This window comes from Neopsephotus bourkii, unplaced genomic scaffold (genome assembly GCF_033783945.1).
Source record: "Neopsephotus bourkii isolate Nb327-2 ecotype Australia unplaced genomic scaffold, CSIRO-AGI_Nbou_v1 NB_1820, whole genome shotgun sequence".
In the NCBI taxonomy this organism is placed as follows: Eukaryota; Metazoa; Chordata; class Aves; order Psittaciformes; family Psittacidae; genus Neopsephotus; species Neopsephotus bourkii.
This window is the reverse complement of record NW_026902293.1, coordinates 9,825,727-9,843,278: the sequence shown is the minus strand read 5'-3', so window position 1 is coordinate 9,843,278 and position 17,552 is coordinate 9,825,727. Positions and strand designations below refer to the sequence as shown.

At 36.3% G+C, this 17,552-nt stretch overlaps 1 protein-coding gene across 5 annotated transcripts in view; it reads right to left on the bottom strand.

Annotated features, from left to right (window-relative positions):
- The window catches only part of HNF4G (hepatocyte nuclear factor 4 gamma), a 59,983-nt gene that overhangs the window by 8,905 nt on the left and 33,526 nt on the right, over positions 1 to 17,552 (bottom strand). For 4 of the 5 annotated variants that reach the window (XM_061343060.1, XM_061343062.1, XM_061343061.1 and 1 more), the window contains 3 exons: positions 7,949 to 8,117; positions 6,899 to 6,993; positions 1,787 to 1,893 (listed from right to left, as the gene is read on the bottom strand). In XM_061343060.1, coding sequence (XP_061199044.1) covers positions 1,787 to 1,893; positions 6,899 to 6,993; positions 7,949 to 8,094 — 348 coding nt within the window. In that variant the 5' untranslated portion in view covers positions 8,095 to 8,117. Of the gene's footprint in view, positions 1 to 1,786; positions 1,894 to 6,898; positions 6,994 to 7,948; positions 8,118 to 11,178; positions 11,367 to 17,552 lie in introns of those variants that run through there. The other variant, XM_061343058.1, reaches the window with a different exon arrangement.

Below are 17,552 nucleotides of genomic sequence, written 5' to 3'. Positions count from 1 at the left end.
TTTTAAGGGATGAATGCCACCTTCTTCCTCATTTCATAGCTGAAAGACATGGCCAATGATTTGTGACACTACTACACCCCCCAAGTCTCTCCTCAGGACTGAATTCATCCTACAGACTGATTTGATCAAGGATAAAATGAGGACTTAAAGTCATTACTTTTCCATCATGTTAATGTAACCTCCTGGTCTTTAAGGGCATATACAAAGAGTGTATCTTTGTATACGCTTGGCATAATAGGAACTATTCTCTCCCACTACAATATACCAAATAATAAGTAGAATAATCTTGTTTGCATATACAAGGTGATGTTTTAGGCCAGGAATCTACCATCTGAGAAGAACTTGGTGGCAGCAAGAGCTGAGGATGTGATTCTGTTTAAGACAGCTTTTATTCCTGAATTGGATATACCAGTTGGACATGATTAAGAATTAACTCGATCAAGCACAATAAGCAAGTTCAAAGAATTACTAAGGAGGCAAAAATAAGTATATTTTCCATATTTCATAGGTATGAAGGTAGGAAGGTCCATTACGTTCGCCTAGTCTTCCCAGACATGAAATATGTGCCAAAGACTATCACCCAGTAATTCCTGCATCAATTCTTTACAGACAGTTCCACCCTAAGAAAGATGCTGATAAAGGATGAGATTATAAAACATTTGGGGATGTATAAATCAGTCAGCATGAAATCGTAAAGGTGGCAGTTAAATTCTACATAAGTAAGAGGTGCAAGAATGCAGAATCAATGACCATGACTTATCTGAGGTGTAGAAAAGGATTGGAGACTGTTCCATTCAGCAATTGATTGGACAGGGAAAAAAAAAAAAAAAAAAAGGAAAGAAAAGAAGAGAAGAGGAAAGGAAAGGAAAGGAAAGGAAAGGAAAGGAAAGGAAAGGAAAGGAAAGGAAAGGAAAGGAAAGGAAAGGAAGGAAAGGAAAGGAAAGGAAAGGAAAGGAAAGGAAAGGAAAGGAAAGGAAAGGAAAGGAAAGGAAAGGAAAGGAAAGGAAAGGAAAGGAAAGGAAAGGAAAGGAAAGGAAAGGAAAGGAAAGGAAAGGAAAGGAAAGGAAAAGAAAGGAAAAGACAAGACAAGACAAGACAAGACAAGACAAGACAAGACAAGACAAGACAAGACAAGACAAGACAAGACAAGACAAGACAAGACAAGACAAGACAAGAAAAGAAAAGAAAAGAAAAGAAAAGAAAAGAAAAGAAAAGAAAAGAAAAGAAAAGAAAAGAAAAGAAAAGAAAAGAAAAGAAAAGAAAAGAAAAGAAAATTAAGTAAGTTCAGATGAGACAAAATTTAAAAGTGAGATGTGAATAGACTTTGCAGTTGGAACACTTCTGTTTGTCATATTTATAATGTCTAAGAATATTAAAAATGGGATTTTCAAAGGAATCTAAGGAAGTGGGTGTCCACACCCCTCGGAATGTAATGGATTTGGACAATATTTTCCCTAATGTTTTATGGTAAAGCCAGCCTCAAGTATAGATAGATGCCACCAGCTGCCTGAGACAGCAAGTGATTTAAAAGCAGTAAGAACCATAAAGCTTTATTAAGAAAGGCGCCGAGGACATATTGTACTCGACAAAGTAGAACTTTTTTCTCATTGACTTTAAGAATGTATTCTATTAGTGATTCTTTCATTGGGAAGAGAAAGCTGGATACATCTTGAAAGTAGAAAATAAGTAGTTTTAATGATTACATTTAAGACAGTAAGAAAGTGAAAAGTATTTAACTTTCCAAAAAATGGTCTTAAAAAGTCATTAAACAATTTGATCTCAGTACCTGACGGGAGAGTGTCTCAGCTTGTGACAGTGTGCTAATAGAGGGGATGTTGCACCCATCAAAAGTGTTTCTTCTTGTGCTTATCCTGTCCCGTTCATTTTGTACAGCTGGAAAAGAAAAATCATCTCATTTATTGACTTGTAGACATTGGCAAACAGTGTAATTTCATAATTTTACTAAATAACTATAAGAATTGAAAGTTGTGACATTCAAGAAACCCCTTCGTTTAGCTCTAAGTAATGAGGAAGGGTGACAATGCAAATTTATGGTCTTTATCTGGCCAGTTTGCCTATAAAAACTATGTCTAACTAATTGTAGATAGATATTGAATTATCAGAACTTTCGTGACCAGCTGTATGACAGAAAAACCCCTTTCTTCCTTTGAACTTGAACACGTGCTGTCAGTTTTGTTATTTTAAGCAATTTTTTTATTTTAACCAATTTGACCTGATCAACAGGTCAAGTTGTACATGACCACCGCTGACAAAATGTCTCAGTCAGAGGACTGGACTGAGATATGTCCATTATATTCAAGAAATCATAGCAGTCAGGTAAAACTCCTGATGACTGGAAAAAGGGTAATATAACTGCCATCTTGAAGAAGATGAAAATGGATGGCCCAGGGACATACAGACCAGTCAGTCTCACCTCTGTGCCTCACAAAATCTTGGAGCAGATTCTCCTGGAAGGCATGCTAAGGCACACTAAAAACAACAAGGTTCTTGGTGACAGCCAGCATGGCTTCACTAAGGGGAAATCCTGCCTGACCAATTTGGTGGCCTTCTATGGTTGGGTTACAAAACTAATGGACAGCTGTAGAGCAGTTGAAGTCATCTACCTGGACTTGGACAAAGCGTTTGACACTGTCCCACACGACATCCTTGTCTCTAAATTGGAGAGACATCAATTTGATAGATGGACCACTCGGTGAATAAAGAACTGTCTGGATGGCCACATGCAAAGAGTTGTGGTTAATGGCTCAAGGTCCATCTGGAGACTAGTAGTGAGGGCTGTCCCTCAGGGATGAGTGTTGGGGCCGCTCTTGTTCAACATCTTTGTCAGTGACATGGACAGTGGGATTGAGTGCACCCTCATCAAGTTTGCCAATGACACCAAGCTGTGTGGTTCGGCTGACACGCTGGAGGGAAGGAGTGACATCCAGAGGGACCTTGACACGCTTGTGAAGTGGGCTGATGCCAACCTCATGGAGTTTAACCACGCCAAGTGCAAGGTCCTACACCTAGGTCAGAGCAATCCCAGGCACAGCTACAGGCTGGGCAGAGAAGAGATTCAGAGCAGCCCTGTGGATAAGGACTTCAGGGTGCTGGTTGATGAGAAAATGAACATGAGCCAGCAGTGCGCGCTTGCAGTCCAGAAAGCCAACCGTATCCTGGGCTGCATCAAAAGCAGTGTTACCAGCAGGTCAAAGGAGGTGATCCTGCCCCTCTGCTCTCGTGAGACCCCACTTGGAGCACTGTGTACAGTTCTGGTATCCTCAAAATTAAAAGTACACGAAACTGTTGGAACAAGTCCAGAGAAGGGCCACGAGGATGATCAGGGGACTGGAGCACCTCCTGTATGAAGACAGACTGAGAAAGTTGGGGCTGTTCAGCCTGGAGAAGAGAAGGCTGCGTGGAGACCTCATAGCAGCCTTCCAGTATCTGAAGGGGGCCTATAGGGATGCTGGGGAGGGACTCTTCATTAGGGACTGTAGTGACAGGACTAGGGGTAACAGGTTAAAACTTAAACAGGGGAAGTTTAGATTGGATATAAGGAAGAATTCCTTTGCTGTAAGGGTGGTGAGGCACTGGAATGGGTTTCCCAAAGAAGCTGTGAATGCTCCATTCTTGGTGGTGTTCAAGGCTAGGCTGGACAGAGCCTTGAGTAATGTGGTTTAATGCTAGGTGTCCCTGCCCATGGTAGTGGGGTTGGAAGTTGATGATCTTAAGGTGATTTCCAACCCTAACAATCCTATGGTTCTATCCTATGTATTTATGAAGTCTGAAAGCCCTACTCCTGCTCTTCTGTAAGAAACCCTGAAATAGGAGTGAATCACAAAACCAAGCCACCAGTAAGGTAATTTTCAAACAAGTCTCATGCTCCTCCTCAGTGACACTACATTCTTAACCAGTTTACAGAACATTAACTAAATAATAAAAATAAATAAATTAAAAAAAAGGGCACCAAAAAGGTTTCAGGACAGTAAGTTTTGTCTCATGTGGTCCAAAAAAAAAGGCACTTGAAAGGTCTTTGGATAAGGAATCCTTTAGCAGCACACACAAGGCTTATGAAGCAACAAGGCCAACTTTTGAACTGAAGGAAGAATTAAAAAATTAAAATATCGATCAGATTTTTTGAAAATCTAGATCATGTCCAAGTTTAGGCCAAGGAGAAAAGAAAAAAAAAAAATAATTGTGATGATCAGATCTTTTTATTGCAAAAGGAATCTCATCATCTTTTAAGAGCAGCAGCTTTATTTCCAAAGATGTTTGCTATTTTGTGGGAAACAATCTGCATTACAGAATTTAGGAGCAGTACCAAAAGCTTCAATAAAAAAGAGAAAAAAAAATCTATTCACTTAATAGTTTTCAGGGTTTATCTAACAATGCACATAGTTTATTCCACAGGTGTACTAAGTTTTTGCCAAGGACACTCACTGATGGGCCTTTTATTGAGGTCACAGTAAGAAATGTTGTGCAGTGATAAACACAAAGCACTAAATGTTCATGTAGGCAGAAAACAAAAAATATAACCTTTTTCAAAAGAATGGAAGAAAACCCTATTCACTGAGTCTCGTCAACTTAAATGCTACATAGGTAATTAAAATAAGGTCGGGCCTGATTAGTATTAGAAAAAATATTCCACTCCTCTGACAATCACTGGTAAAAGTCATTGCTGGAGCACTTTAAGAATCATAGGGAAATGCTTGTTTTCTCCTGCATATGTATAATTTTTTATTATTAGACTGGATTGTCTGTCTTGCTAAAGCATTTTTGTCAGGTCAGGCTAAAATTGCATTAAACAGACTCCATGAGGAAGGGGGGATATTTGCTCAAAAGGGCTTGCATAGCTAAAGCCTTTCTCACCTTTGTCCTGAAGAAATCCATTTGCTAGAAACAAGCTGAGAAACTATCATACAGACTCTGCTACATTTACACTATGAGACATCTACTGATGGTGTAGAGAGGTATATAACAACACACAAGAGGTAAAATTTACAGTTCAATGTTTTGAATTATTTTAGCACTGCGAAGCCTTAAATAAACATGGCTTGGATGGAATGAAAAACTAAATTTACATAGGTAGTGAGACCAGAGGAGGCTGTGTAGACTATATTAGGTTAAAAGTTTTGTGCAAGATACACCTTCACTTCATAAACAAGTCAGAAACATGCCTTACGGCAATGTCAGTTAATATCAGTGATTATTTCTCTGGTTTTGGGCTCCCCAGCACATGGGGAATGTAAGCAGTGTCCAGCTAAGAGCTATGGAGATGTAACTCACAAGGTGCACAAGACAGAAGCATCTTTGCTTATATAGAAAAGAGAGGACCAAGATAAGAGGCAGGGAGTCTTAATTTCTGTAGTTTACAGGAAATGGGGCCATTTGAGAGGAGAGGTTCTTCTTAGATGCGCAGTGAAAGAACCAGAGGCAATGGGCACTACCCTAATTGCAGTAAGACACATTTTAATTATAAGGACAAAAAAAGGGTGGTCAAGCACCCCTTTACAAGCAACCACTTCCCCGAATCACTGGAAAAAGTTGCTGGAAGAGGTTGTGGAATGTCTCCTCCAAACGATGGCATAAATCTCACTGGACAGGGTCCAAAGCTACCTGCTTGAATCTAGAAGTTAGGCTTAAATGGGGGCTAGAGTAGATTACTTCCGGATGTCCCTTCTGAGCTAAACTGTTTTTTAATCCTGGGGCTTGGATTTCTTTGACGCTTTGCATTTTGCAAAACTTTTAAAGCTGCTGTGGACACACAGGTTTCCCCTTTTCTTCATTTCAGATTGATAATATATATACAATATGTTCCTGATTTTAATGGCCCAAATTCCAGAAGTCTAAACTGTATTCAAAAGATTCACAAGCATTAGCAAATGCATTTCATGCATAGGCAGCATAACACTCTTTGAACTATCCTCATCCAGCTGCAAGGAGAAAATACATTTTACCTCATACCAAAACTTGATCACTAGCAAAGCAGTGCTATAGTATCAATATAAAAGATCATAAAGAAACAGCTTCCTTTTACTTAGGGAAGCTATGTATAGACTAAAAATATTATAGACTAGTTACACACATCGCAGATTGGCCTTCAGGCAGATACACCATGCGCCAAAGAAGTAGCAAAGTTCGGGATGAACCATTTTTGGCTGCTTATTTGAACCAGATCAGGATGTCTATATCATAATTGCCACTGAAGTAACAGCTCCAACAGCCTGATACAAAAATCCTCTGATACTCCTACTGCCCTTCTTTCCCTATTGCTCTACTCCTGTGGTCATCTGGTTCTTCTACTTCGACAGAAGGATCACTGTGACACTGGCAAGTAACAATCTTCCCATATTAAGTCCTAATGAGATTATAAAAAATTTTAATTAATGTGGACAATTCACTGTCAGCTGCCACTACTGTTCTCACCACCACTTTTTTGCTTCCCCTGGTTTTAATTGCTTCAAACACTTAAATTTAAGGGAATAATCAGTAAATTTGCACTATCATTACTTCAACTAGGTAGAAACAAAATCCCAGACACAGATTTTATGACTCAAGTCTCGTAAAAATTAAAATCTCACTCTTTCAACTCTTCCAGGAGATGGCTCACCACTTAGAAATCAATGAATCTTGGTGCCAGGATTCATGGGTTAAACAGCTGCAAATTCATTTTAAACCCATGTATTTGCTAATGCTCAGTGTTGGAACTGCTTACCCACCTGAAAATTAGACGATGCATATTTCACCTCAATACAAAAGCATTTTTCCATCAGGAAGGCATTATAGAAGACTTTCCAGTGAATTTTTTGCTGGAGTTTTTTAGAATTTTTATTTCATTTTAAAACTAATTCAGGTTATTTCTCTTTTTATATCAAATAATAAAATACTCCATTACCTTCTTTTTTCATTCCTGCTCGAAAACACTTTTTTAAACGACAATATCTGCATTGATTCCTTTTGTCCTTGTCAACAATACATTGCCGGTTAAATCTATCAGAGACAAAAAGAGGTAAATGTATGAAGCATTAATAAAGCAGCACCCTAATTATGAAGAGGAAAAACTAACTAGCCTCGCCTATCATAATAATGTCTATAACCACAACTTTCTTCTTCTGTTGTTTTTATTTTTATTATTTTTGAGAGATATTTCATATCTGCTTAGTTTGAAGGAATATATATGTATGTATAGACACTTATTATGCATTGGAATGGGGAAGCATGGAAGATTTATGTGCATTATTTACACTTCAGCTTATTTGTGAGATGTGTCAGTAACTGGCTGCATCAAATGGTGGTGGGGGAAAAACTACAAACAGGAAAAAGAAAGGATCATCAAAGAAGATGCCGAAGTGCAGCTGGAATGGAGGAACCCTAGCTGGCGAAGCCTACTTTTTCTGGGAGATATCAACGAACATGCTACATGCTGCAGTATTACAAATGACAACCTAAACAAGAAGTATTAAACTAATGCTAACATTAAACAATGAACGAAAAGTGTGGCAAACAACATTTCTAGTTACAAAAGGTTTTCTCCTATAGTGATTTGTCTGAACTCACAGAGGTGTCTGTATATTTTGTAGACAGCTTAAAACTGATATATGATGGACTTGTGCATGAACAGAGCAATTTGTCAAACATAGTGCACAGACCTGTAGTGAGATAATTTGGGCAGCCAGACATCCAGAAATTAGCAGATAGTCATTCAGACTGACAGGGGGGACATCTCAACAGACATCTGGAATGTGTAATATTAAGTAGTCTTGAATAAAAGACATTTTTTCCCATTATAAGATCATAAGAATATGCCATAAAACACATGCTCATCAAAAATGCTGGTTAGAATTCAATAAGGAATTAATGAAAATACCCTGACATAGTTCTGAGAAGTCTGAAAGTAATATTTGCTTAAATTCATTTAGTGTCTCTAGAGGAACTTTTGAATTACCTGCATGTATAGACATGATTTTTCCGTATACTGCGTCTAAAGAATCCCTTGCATCCATCACAGCTTGAAGCACCGTAATGTTTTCCAGTCGCTCGGTCTCCACATATTGCACAGAGACTATTGACCCCATTGTCAGTGGCATTCATGTTGACAGTGTCTCCTGAACTGTCTGAGGGAGGTAACAGCAACATATGTAGTTATGGAAATGACTTTCAACAGCCACCCCATGAAAATTTGTACTTAAATGGAGGCGCTTTTTTTTGGCCTTTTTTAATTGCTACTTAATATTTATATAACACATTATATGCGATTACATCTGGTTCATATCCAGATCATCACTTTCAGAATTACAGAGATGTTAACAGAGTTTATGAAGTTCAAAATAGCAAGTAATTTTCTTAAACTCTTTCCAAACGAAAGGGGTTAAAAATTAAAGTGCAACTCTGCATGCGTAATTACATATACATTCTTGCTAACATGAAGAGGAACTTTGGCACAAAGCAGTGCTAGCTAGATAGCTGGCAAAGATCTCTTACATCAGTTCTTATAGGAGCTGGAAATAACTGGCAACTATCATACAAAAGTACATAGAATCATAGAATAGGTAGGGTTGGAAAGGATCTTAAGATCATCTAGTTCCAACCTCGCTGCCATGGGCAGGGACAGTCATGACAGCAAATAAGCAAAAAAAGACAAGACGTTTTTTGCACAATACTTGATGAACAAAGATTGCATGTTAAGACAACTGTTATTTCCTTGAACAAATTTTCCAAAGGAACATTGCTGCAGACTTTACTTGCACAAAAGAATATCAGCTATGTGATTAACAGTTAGTCACTGAATATGGTAAACAGTACTGAAGAAATTCACCTGAAATCAAAACAGACATATCTATTCTTTTTTTGAGTCACAGTGCTTAACTGATGTGTTCAAGGAAATAATTACAAAATAGCTTTTACTGTTATGCTTCTGGTTTTACAAAATAAAAGTTCTTTGTATTATGTCCTAAACATTTGCAATTTTTCTGTCAGTGAGAGGAAAGAGTGTCACATCAACTAGTTACTCAAACATGCATTCAAAAGTCAAGTACATGAGTTCAGGAACAGTGGACAGGTCGAAAAATAAAACTGTTCACACTGATGCATGCTATTATTCAAAAAGTACTACATCCAACTGAAATATATTATTATGCAAATATATTACAAAATGTTCATTGTGTCCCAAAACCCTTATGATTTAAACAGAATTCTTTAGACAAAGAAAGAAAAAAACACACTTTTTTTTTCGATTTTACAAAAACATAATTGATAGGAATTATATTAAAAATTGACTAAATACAAATGAAAACTTAAAGGTAAGAATTCAGTTCTGTAAATATTTTATTTTAAACCTATATTTTGTCATGACTAGAAAGTTAATTTTAAAAATGGATTAGAGAATTACTTTAGCTAGAACAATATAAACCCTTTCTTCTGGAGTTTTGAAATTTTGATTCATAATGATGCAGCAGAATAATTTAAAATACAATATGTAAATTTAATGTTGAAATATTTCATAACAGTGTAAGTTGGATGTATGTGTAAGGATATATTTCTTCTTTTTGGTATTTTTCAAAACATTTGGGAAATTCACATGATTTTTCAAAATTCTTTGATTTCAACAGCACTACATAATCTGTCTGAATGTGGCTTTTAAACTTCTCTGAATGTCAGTAATCAATTTAGGTAGCTAAAAAAGACACAAAGGAAAGTTCATAAGAGACAGCTTTCAGTTCCAGATTAGCACTGTAGCTGCAAGACAGTGTTTGTGTAAATTCTGTAAGAAAATACTTAGGGTAAACTCAAAGGAAACTCTAAACAGGAAAAGGCTACACCTAATAACTAATAAATATTAAAGTATTCACTTACAGTGAATAATCACCAACAGGTAATGTAAAACAGTATCACCTCCCTAACCTGCTTTCACATTTTATATACCATTATCAGATCTGAAAAGATGCTAGTCATCAAAAAAAAAACCAAACAAATGTCCATTGAATTCATCCATATTAGAACCAAAAGCAGAGAAATCATCTAAAAGTTGCATAATCATTGTTGATAGCTTTAGAATCACTTCAGGCATAAAGGTCTGTTTTCTCTTCCTGAATCAATAATCAAACCTATCTTTCTGTTTACTAAGCTTGCTCTAAAGTAACATCAGAAATTCAGATAAAACTTCAAGCCCAACAATAAAAACAACTTAGAACTTACTTAGGTTCTAATTTAGGCAGTAATATGTGGAAATGCAGAAGTTAAATATTTTTCCTGAAAATCAATAAATATTTGCTCTGCCTTTTAAAAATATCTATTACAGTATATCTATGAGTTATACTTTATGATACAATAAAACAATTTTTAAGTATGTTAGAAGATTTGGAAAGCCATTTTAGAGTAGCTTAATTTTCCTGATACTTTTCTTCACTTTAGTAGACTAGTATTTCCTTTTTCATTGTTGGTTAATACTCAATGGCAGAATGAAATGGTGTGCTTCCTATTTCAAGCCTAACTTATTGATACAATTTCTCAAAAATGTATTGCATTACAGATTCCACCTAAAGTTAAACTGTTACATTAGAGAAATGCATATAGATTTTCTCAGCTAAAGATTAGCCTTCAGAAAGCCAGTGTGGGTTTGTTTCTTTTTTGGTTTTTTTTTTTTTTTTTTGTTTAAAAAGAAAACACTAGTTCATGTACACGTATTTAGAAAGACTAGATTAACATTTAAATAGATAAAACATTAGTCCGACAATTAAAAACTAGGTATCAAGAAACAGTGGCTGATTTTTTTCACAAGTCTCTGGACAATTCTGTGAGTCCTTCCAAATGTTATATATGAAATACACTTTTATGTCCAAACTGTCAATACTAGTTATTCATTTGTGTTACAGTAAATACAGAAAAAAAACTCAGCAGAACAACTGCTGAATACATCTTTTTCCTTTGATTAACTGACTGGTGACACTACAGTTCAGTTACTTTATTACAAAAATCCCTCTCCTTTATTTCCTTTAATGTTAAAGACTTATAATGTTATTAACTTAAAATTAGTGATGAAGTCTAAAAGAGCAGGTCTGTAGTTTGAAAACAACCCCCAAATGGTTCCTTAATAAAACATTTAGCTAACACCATATAGCATTACTGAACGCTTTTTCTGTTAACTGGCCTGATTTTGCATCACAGAGCAAAACTCACCACTGCTGTTGTACAGGATCTGCATAGTTTCAAACTCCAGTGCCGTATATGTTGGATCTAAAACTTCATTGTAGTTAGCCATTTCCATGTCTAGTATTGGTTCCGAGAGCCTCATCATTGAATGCAAAACCAGTGAAAAAGCTGCTCAAATGTATAACAAACACTCCCATTCTGCTTCACGGTGATAGATAATCCAAAGTTAACTATAACTGTGTCACTTACACGCTGTGATGGGAGGAGCTGGAAAACTGCTTCTGCATGCTATATTCTACCTGTGGAGGTTTTTTTCTTTTATGATACAGTGCAACCCTTCTGATAATCTTGGAATGCTTTATGGAATAACCTTATCAGAAGTTGCACTGGTTCCAGCTCTTGAGTGAACTTAAGGACACACAGGAAGCTTCCTATCTCCTACGCCCTGCTACACATTTTGCTATCCATGTGGTATAATCATAGAATCAGAGAATAGTTAGGGTTGGAAAGGACCTTAAGATCATCAGGTTCCAACCCCCCTGCCATGGGCAGGGACACCTCGCTCTAAACTATATCACCCAAGGCCTCATCCAACCTGGCCTTGAACACTGCCAGGGATGCAGCATTCACAACTTCCCTGGGCAACCTATTCCAGTGCCTCACCACCCTAACAGGAAAGAATTTCCTCTTTATATTCAATCTAAACCTCTGGTTCTTCTATGCAAAGAGACTGTAGGTTCGGATGCCATTTTATTCTCTCTGTTCAGACAATAAGGAAGGGTGATAGGATTATGGACTATCCTCATACGCAAAGCATCCATCATCATATTTTAAAAGATAGATGCAAACCCTCCCATTTTTACAACTCCTAGCGTTAACAGTGGGAATGAGTTGGCTGTGTAGGCATGCGGATCCAAGGCCTCGAGCAACAAAAGCTCTAAAGCAAGGCCAGTGTATATATCCCCATCACACACTGTATTGCTGCAATGGCTCTAGGCAGTGGACCTTGCACACTCTCAGAAGGTGGCTTCCCGCTCTAACCCTTCTTCCCATGTCATAGCAGCACGTTGTTTTCAAGCACCATTCAGACACACAGGGAAAAAAAATATCATTCACTTTCTCTGAAAAGAAGAATATCTGAGTAGGTCATCACTGTTCATCAGCTGGTACACGTGCCCTGTACAAACCCACTTAAAAACGCTCCTGTAAAACTGCTTCAATCTGTGCAAAAGATAGCTGAATTTCACTTGCTAATCAGGCACTTTTAAACGTTGGATAGCAGAACTTCAAGTGTTATTACTTCTTAATAAATTCTTTACAGAAACCTACCCTTGACACTGTTGAACAAGTTACATAAAAGTTTACATAAATGAGAAAACTGCCCAGTTTATGTTTAATTAACAAGAGCTAGTAACTGTTTATACGTCATTGAAATTCATTTTAATGGAAAGAATGCGTGCAGTTGCTGTTCAGCATAAGTACCTGCAAAATGGCACAATGAAACAACTCTCTGATTAAGAGATTGATGACAGACAAGCTACCAATGAAGAAGAAAAATTTACAGTGAAAGACCTAGAAAAAAAGCCCCCTGAAATACACCCTTCTAATTTCCAAGTCCCCAGAGTAACCTGAGAGTTACAAATAATCCTGTCTCCTTGTGGACACGCAGATGCAGTCTCAGACGAGTTCTCCTGACTCCAGTGGATTCCAGTGGCTTAATTATGACAACAGGATTCTTGTCTAAGTCACAGAGGTATCTCCAAACCAAAGAGCAATTACTATCATGGTACTGCTTTCACAAATTCTCCACATTTTGGAGGCTTTCCAGAGGCACTGCCGTCCTTTTCACCTACTGTTATTCCTTTTCCTTTAAACCATTCATCCATTATTATATTCAGTAAAATATCAAAAAACTGAAAAACTTCTTAAAAAAGACAAACCTGTAAAGTTCTGCCTCCTTATGAACAGCACTTTTATTAACAATCAATGTAAGTACAAATAATTCTTATACAGTACAGAAGACAACAGATCAGAATTTTATAATGTACTTAAGTTTATCATTGAAATGTTAGAATATTTCATGCCTACGATCATGGAAAATATTCTACTCAGAAAGTATCATTTCACAGTACTAGAAGTATGCAAAGTTGCCCAGTCCTCAACCATAGCTAATACTTTTTTATTTTCTTAAAGCCACATATTTAACAAAACTGATACAAAGTTATTTGCTGACAGCTCATATTTGTTTAGGAAATCACAATAGCGTTATCATCACAAGAAGGAATAATTTGATACTACTTAATGACTCAGTTTGAAAAGTTTCTTCAGCAGAAGAACTTGTATTTGCTACAACATTTTTTAATTTGTGTAGTAATTGCTACTAGTTACATGGCAAGCTATTCATTGCATTAAATATGCTATTTAAGATAAAATACAAAGGTTTATACTTTAGAGTGTCTTTTGCTCCTTAGAGCATACGTTTTCATGAGATTTTCTGTAAATAATCTCTGGCTTTTTCATACCAAAATTTTATTCTGCACAAATAAAAACAAATCTAAAACTACCTGGCTTTTATTTCAAAACTCCAGTCCTGACAACATTCTGGAATATGAGTAAATTTAAAATAAGTCAATGAATGTAAGATGGAAGATATCATCTATGACATGATCAAATCCTGCTATTCCCTCTGCTCTTAGCAGAATTTCTTCAGTGCTGCCAAAACAGGCCCCTCAGTGACTGCTAAAGAGAGGGAATGAATTGACCCTTCATACCTCTGTCATATAAAAACTCGCTTCAATTGATTTTTTAATATGGAAAAATGTGCACTATAAGAAAGACGTTCTTTATACTTTTTTCATGTTTTGCTACAGAAACTTCTCATAGTGAAATTTTACATTCATAAAAATCTGCTTTCTGAGGACTTTTTGGCACAATGATGTACATCATGGCCAATTAATGTATACTAATGACTACTGTAAAGTATAATATGTATAGTTTAATATGTATATATATTAATATGTATATATATGTATATATTAATATGTATATTAATATGTATATTAAAAGTTTAATATGTATAATTAGCATTTCAGGAGTAGGTGGATCAGAACGCAGTCCTGGAATTAGAGGAGTTGAGGAAAGAAGCTAATGATGAGCAGCTTCTGGTCCTATGTCAATCCAAGCTCTATAATGTTCACTAGTCTTCAGACCCCCACACAGCGTATTTCTCTTCATATTGGATACCTGCACTGTTTTCTAAATTATGAATGACCTCACAGCTTGGAGTATGAGATGTTCGTTCAAATTCTAAGTCAATTCATCTACTAATGACAGCCAAGAAATATTAGACTTGGGTAAGCAGAAGTTTTAAAATTTTATAATTAGTCAAACTGAGAAACACTCCTTTGACATAAGCAGTACTATAAACTTGAGTGAGAAATCATTTTTCAAAATATTTTTTTCAGTAATTGTGAAGAAAGACAAAGCTACACAATAATGCTTTTGTTCATGTGGTTTGTCATGCTTTTTCTTTACATATGATGACTCTACGATCACATGCAGAAAGCATTCCTATTTTATCTTAAGACTATTAACTCTGTTAATTGCTCAGCTCTCCATAATAAATGTAATCATTCTATCTGACTGTGCTATAAAACAGAACAAAAGCTAATAAAATACAGGTTATTTCCATAAAAGTGTTCCTGTAAATAAAAACAAACCGCAAACTACTATCACTACTGAAAAACAGGGGTTTTTTTGGTTTTTTTTCCTTTTTAATAGGTACTAATATGTTCTTTTGGCATTCCAGCTCAGTAAGAAATGAAGAAATGTAGATCCCCAGAAAAAAAAGCCTTAATTTAAAGGTATTTTTTCTTGTTTCCATGTTTTCTGAGTGATTAACACATCTTCACAGTATTTCTTGCTTTGCAAGTACAGTGAATTAAGGTGGACGTATTCAGAAGGCATCCTATTTTTACCAGTAAACTAGCATATTTGCCCAGTATGTTGATAACACACACATTTTCATGTGTCTTCCATCCCATATGCTAGCACACACCTGAGACAGCGTACGAAGAAAAACTGTACTTACAAAACCTAATGAAACTGTATGAGCTGAGCCAGAACATCTTCTTATTACAGTAAAAGCAGACAAAGATCTTCACATTGGCCAAAAGCAGTGTGCAAATTTCCACACGCCAGGAGAGAATCTCATCGTTGGCTTACAGAGACACACCCCCATGAAATACTAGACTGAGGGTTCCTCAGTCTAGAAAGACTAGTAAGATACCCTCAGTGCCATACTATCTAACAGGATACCCTCAGCGCCAGGGAGAGAACTGACAGTCACCATCACATCAGCTCTGCTACCACCCACACCCAAGTATTTCATAAATGGTCCATGAGTAATGACTGGGAAATGTTTGCTTGTATTCTAAACCATACAAAATTATGACATTTGACACTAAAGGATTTGTAACACTGTAGTGTTAGTTTACTTGATAGAGATGGCTAACTTCTTATTTTTTAAATAAAAATGTTAAATTTGGATCAGATCTAAAAGTTAATGATAAAATCTAAATGACACCACCAAACTTCTTAGAAATCTTGGAAAATAAATAGTCATTTGTGCTTAAGACCTAAACACCATGATGGAAACACGGCTATGATCCCTTACAACATTAAAACATTATAGCAAGTGTCTTAACACAGCCATTCCATGCCCACCCACCACCCCCCCCCAAAAAAAAAAATAATCAGAGCCAAACAATGACAAAATTGCCTTTGAACTGGTTAACATTAAAAGATTCTTCAGAACAATCTGTGAATCGTGAGAACAAATGTACAGCACAATTTCTTGCAGTAAGATGATTAAAGGCACCATCTCCTACACACTTCTCAAACCCAGCATTAACTATCAGCTTTAGCAAGTAAATTCATGGCACTTAGAGGCTTCTATGCCTTTTCATTTTGCAGCTTCCTTTTGACTTTGTCCTAAAAAAAAAATGTGGTTAAATAATACCAGTAAAGCCAGTACCAGAACTGAGTAACAGGTTTTCATAGCACATCTACTAGGCAAGGTGGTAAAATAAGCTGCAACAAATCACGCCAGGTGAAACCTAAGTACAAACCTTTGTAGAAAGTCTAGGCTAAGCCTGTTTCCATTACACACATTTCTAGACACTTAGACCACCTCAAGCATCCTACAAAAATGAGATTCTTACACATATTGAATCTGCCCCTTTTTGCATTTGAATTGGTGATTTATTATGTTGGGCTCCACTGTATCACACAGGAAAAATACATAGCTTTCTTTAATAAGTTATGATGAGGGTTGGGTTGTTTTTTTTTTATTTTTTCATTTTGGTGTAACAGGGAACAGAACATTACTACAAGGTCTGAATTGTCTTTATGCTTTGGGCTTCATAAAGTATCCCTCTCTAAGAACACCTGGCTACAACCTCAACTACCATGAATATGAATAAATGCAGAAGATAAAGAACATGCCTTGTCAAAACACTACAGACCCACCCTGTTCAGCACATTTTTCAAGCTGGAAACAATCCAAAAATAGTTATGAAGAAGTCAATGAGTAATCTACATCAGAGATTCAAAAGTGTGTAAGAGATTTAATACTCCAAATTCTACGAAGTGCAATTTACCATTTTAATCCTGCATCCACTAGGGTCTTTGCCCTGTCTGTACTTGAGGGGAAATATCAAAGGATTATGAAAGCTCTAAAATATTTTGAGTCTGAAGAATAGTTGCTGTAGGATAACTCTTAAGATAATTTACACTGGCTAAGGATATAGTCCACTTTCAGATCCTCCAGCAGTTTATTCTAAAAGGATATATGATTTATTCACTTTATATACCACATTGTCACTGAGGCGATATGCTACTAGCATAGCAACAGTAATAGAATGGTGTCATATGCAAAGGGAAGATGTTACATCCACGATTTAAGCTCAAGGTAAACAAATCTGTCTGGTTTATCTGATTTTATTTATCACTTATACATTCACACATACATCAGTGAGTACCTGGAGCAGCACCTCACAAGGTACAATACACATTCCAGTTTGCAGACTCTTAGTTGCATTCTCTTTAACAGAAAGGTGTGTTTTGAGGATGATCCTCATATTGCATTCATCCACTGTCTGCACAGATCAAAATTATTAAGATAATATCTTCTACATTTTCCAGACAACCTGTGTGTGCTGTCATGGTTTACTGAAATGAGAGGTGAATCTATGTGTGGTGGTTCTGCAGCTGCACTCTCCAGCCCTTGATTACCTACCAGATTCAGGGAGATTTTTGCTATTTTTATTTATTATTATTATTATTATTATTATTATTATTATTATTATTATTATTATTATTTTATTATGTTGCACTGAGTT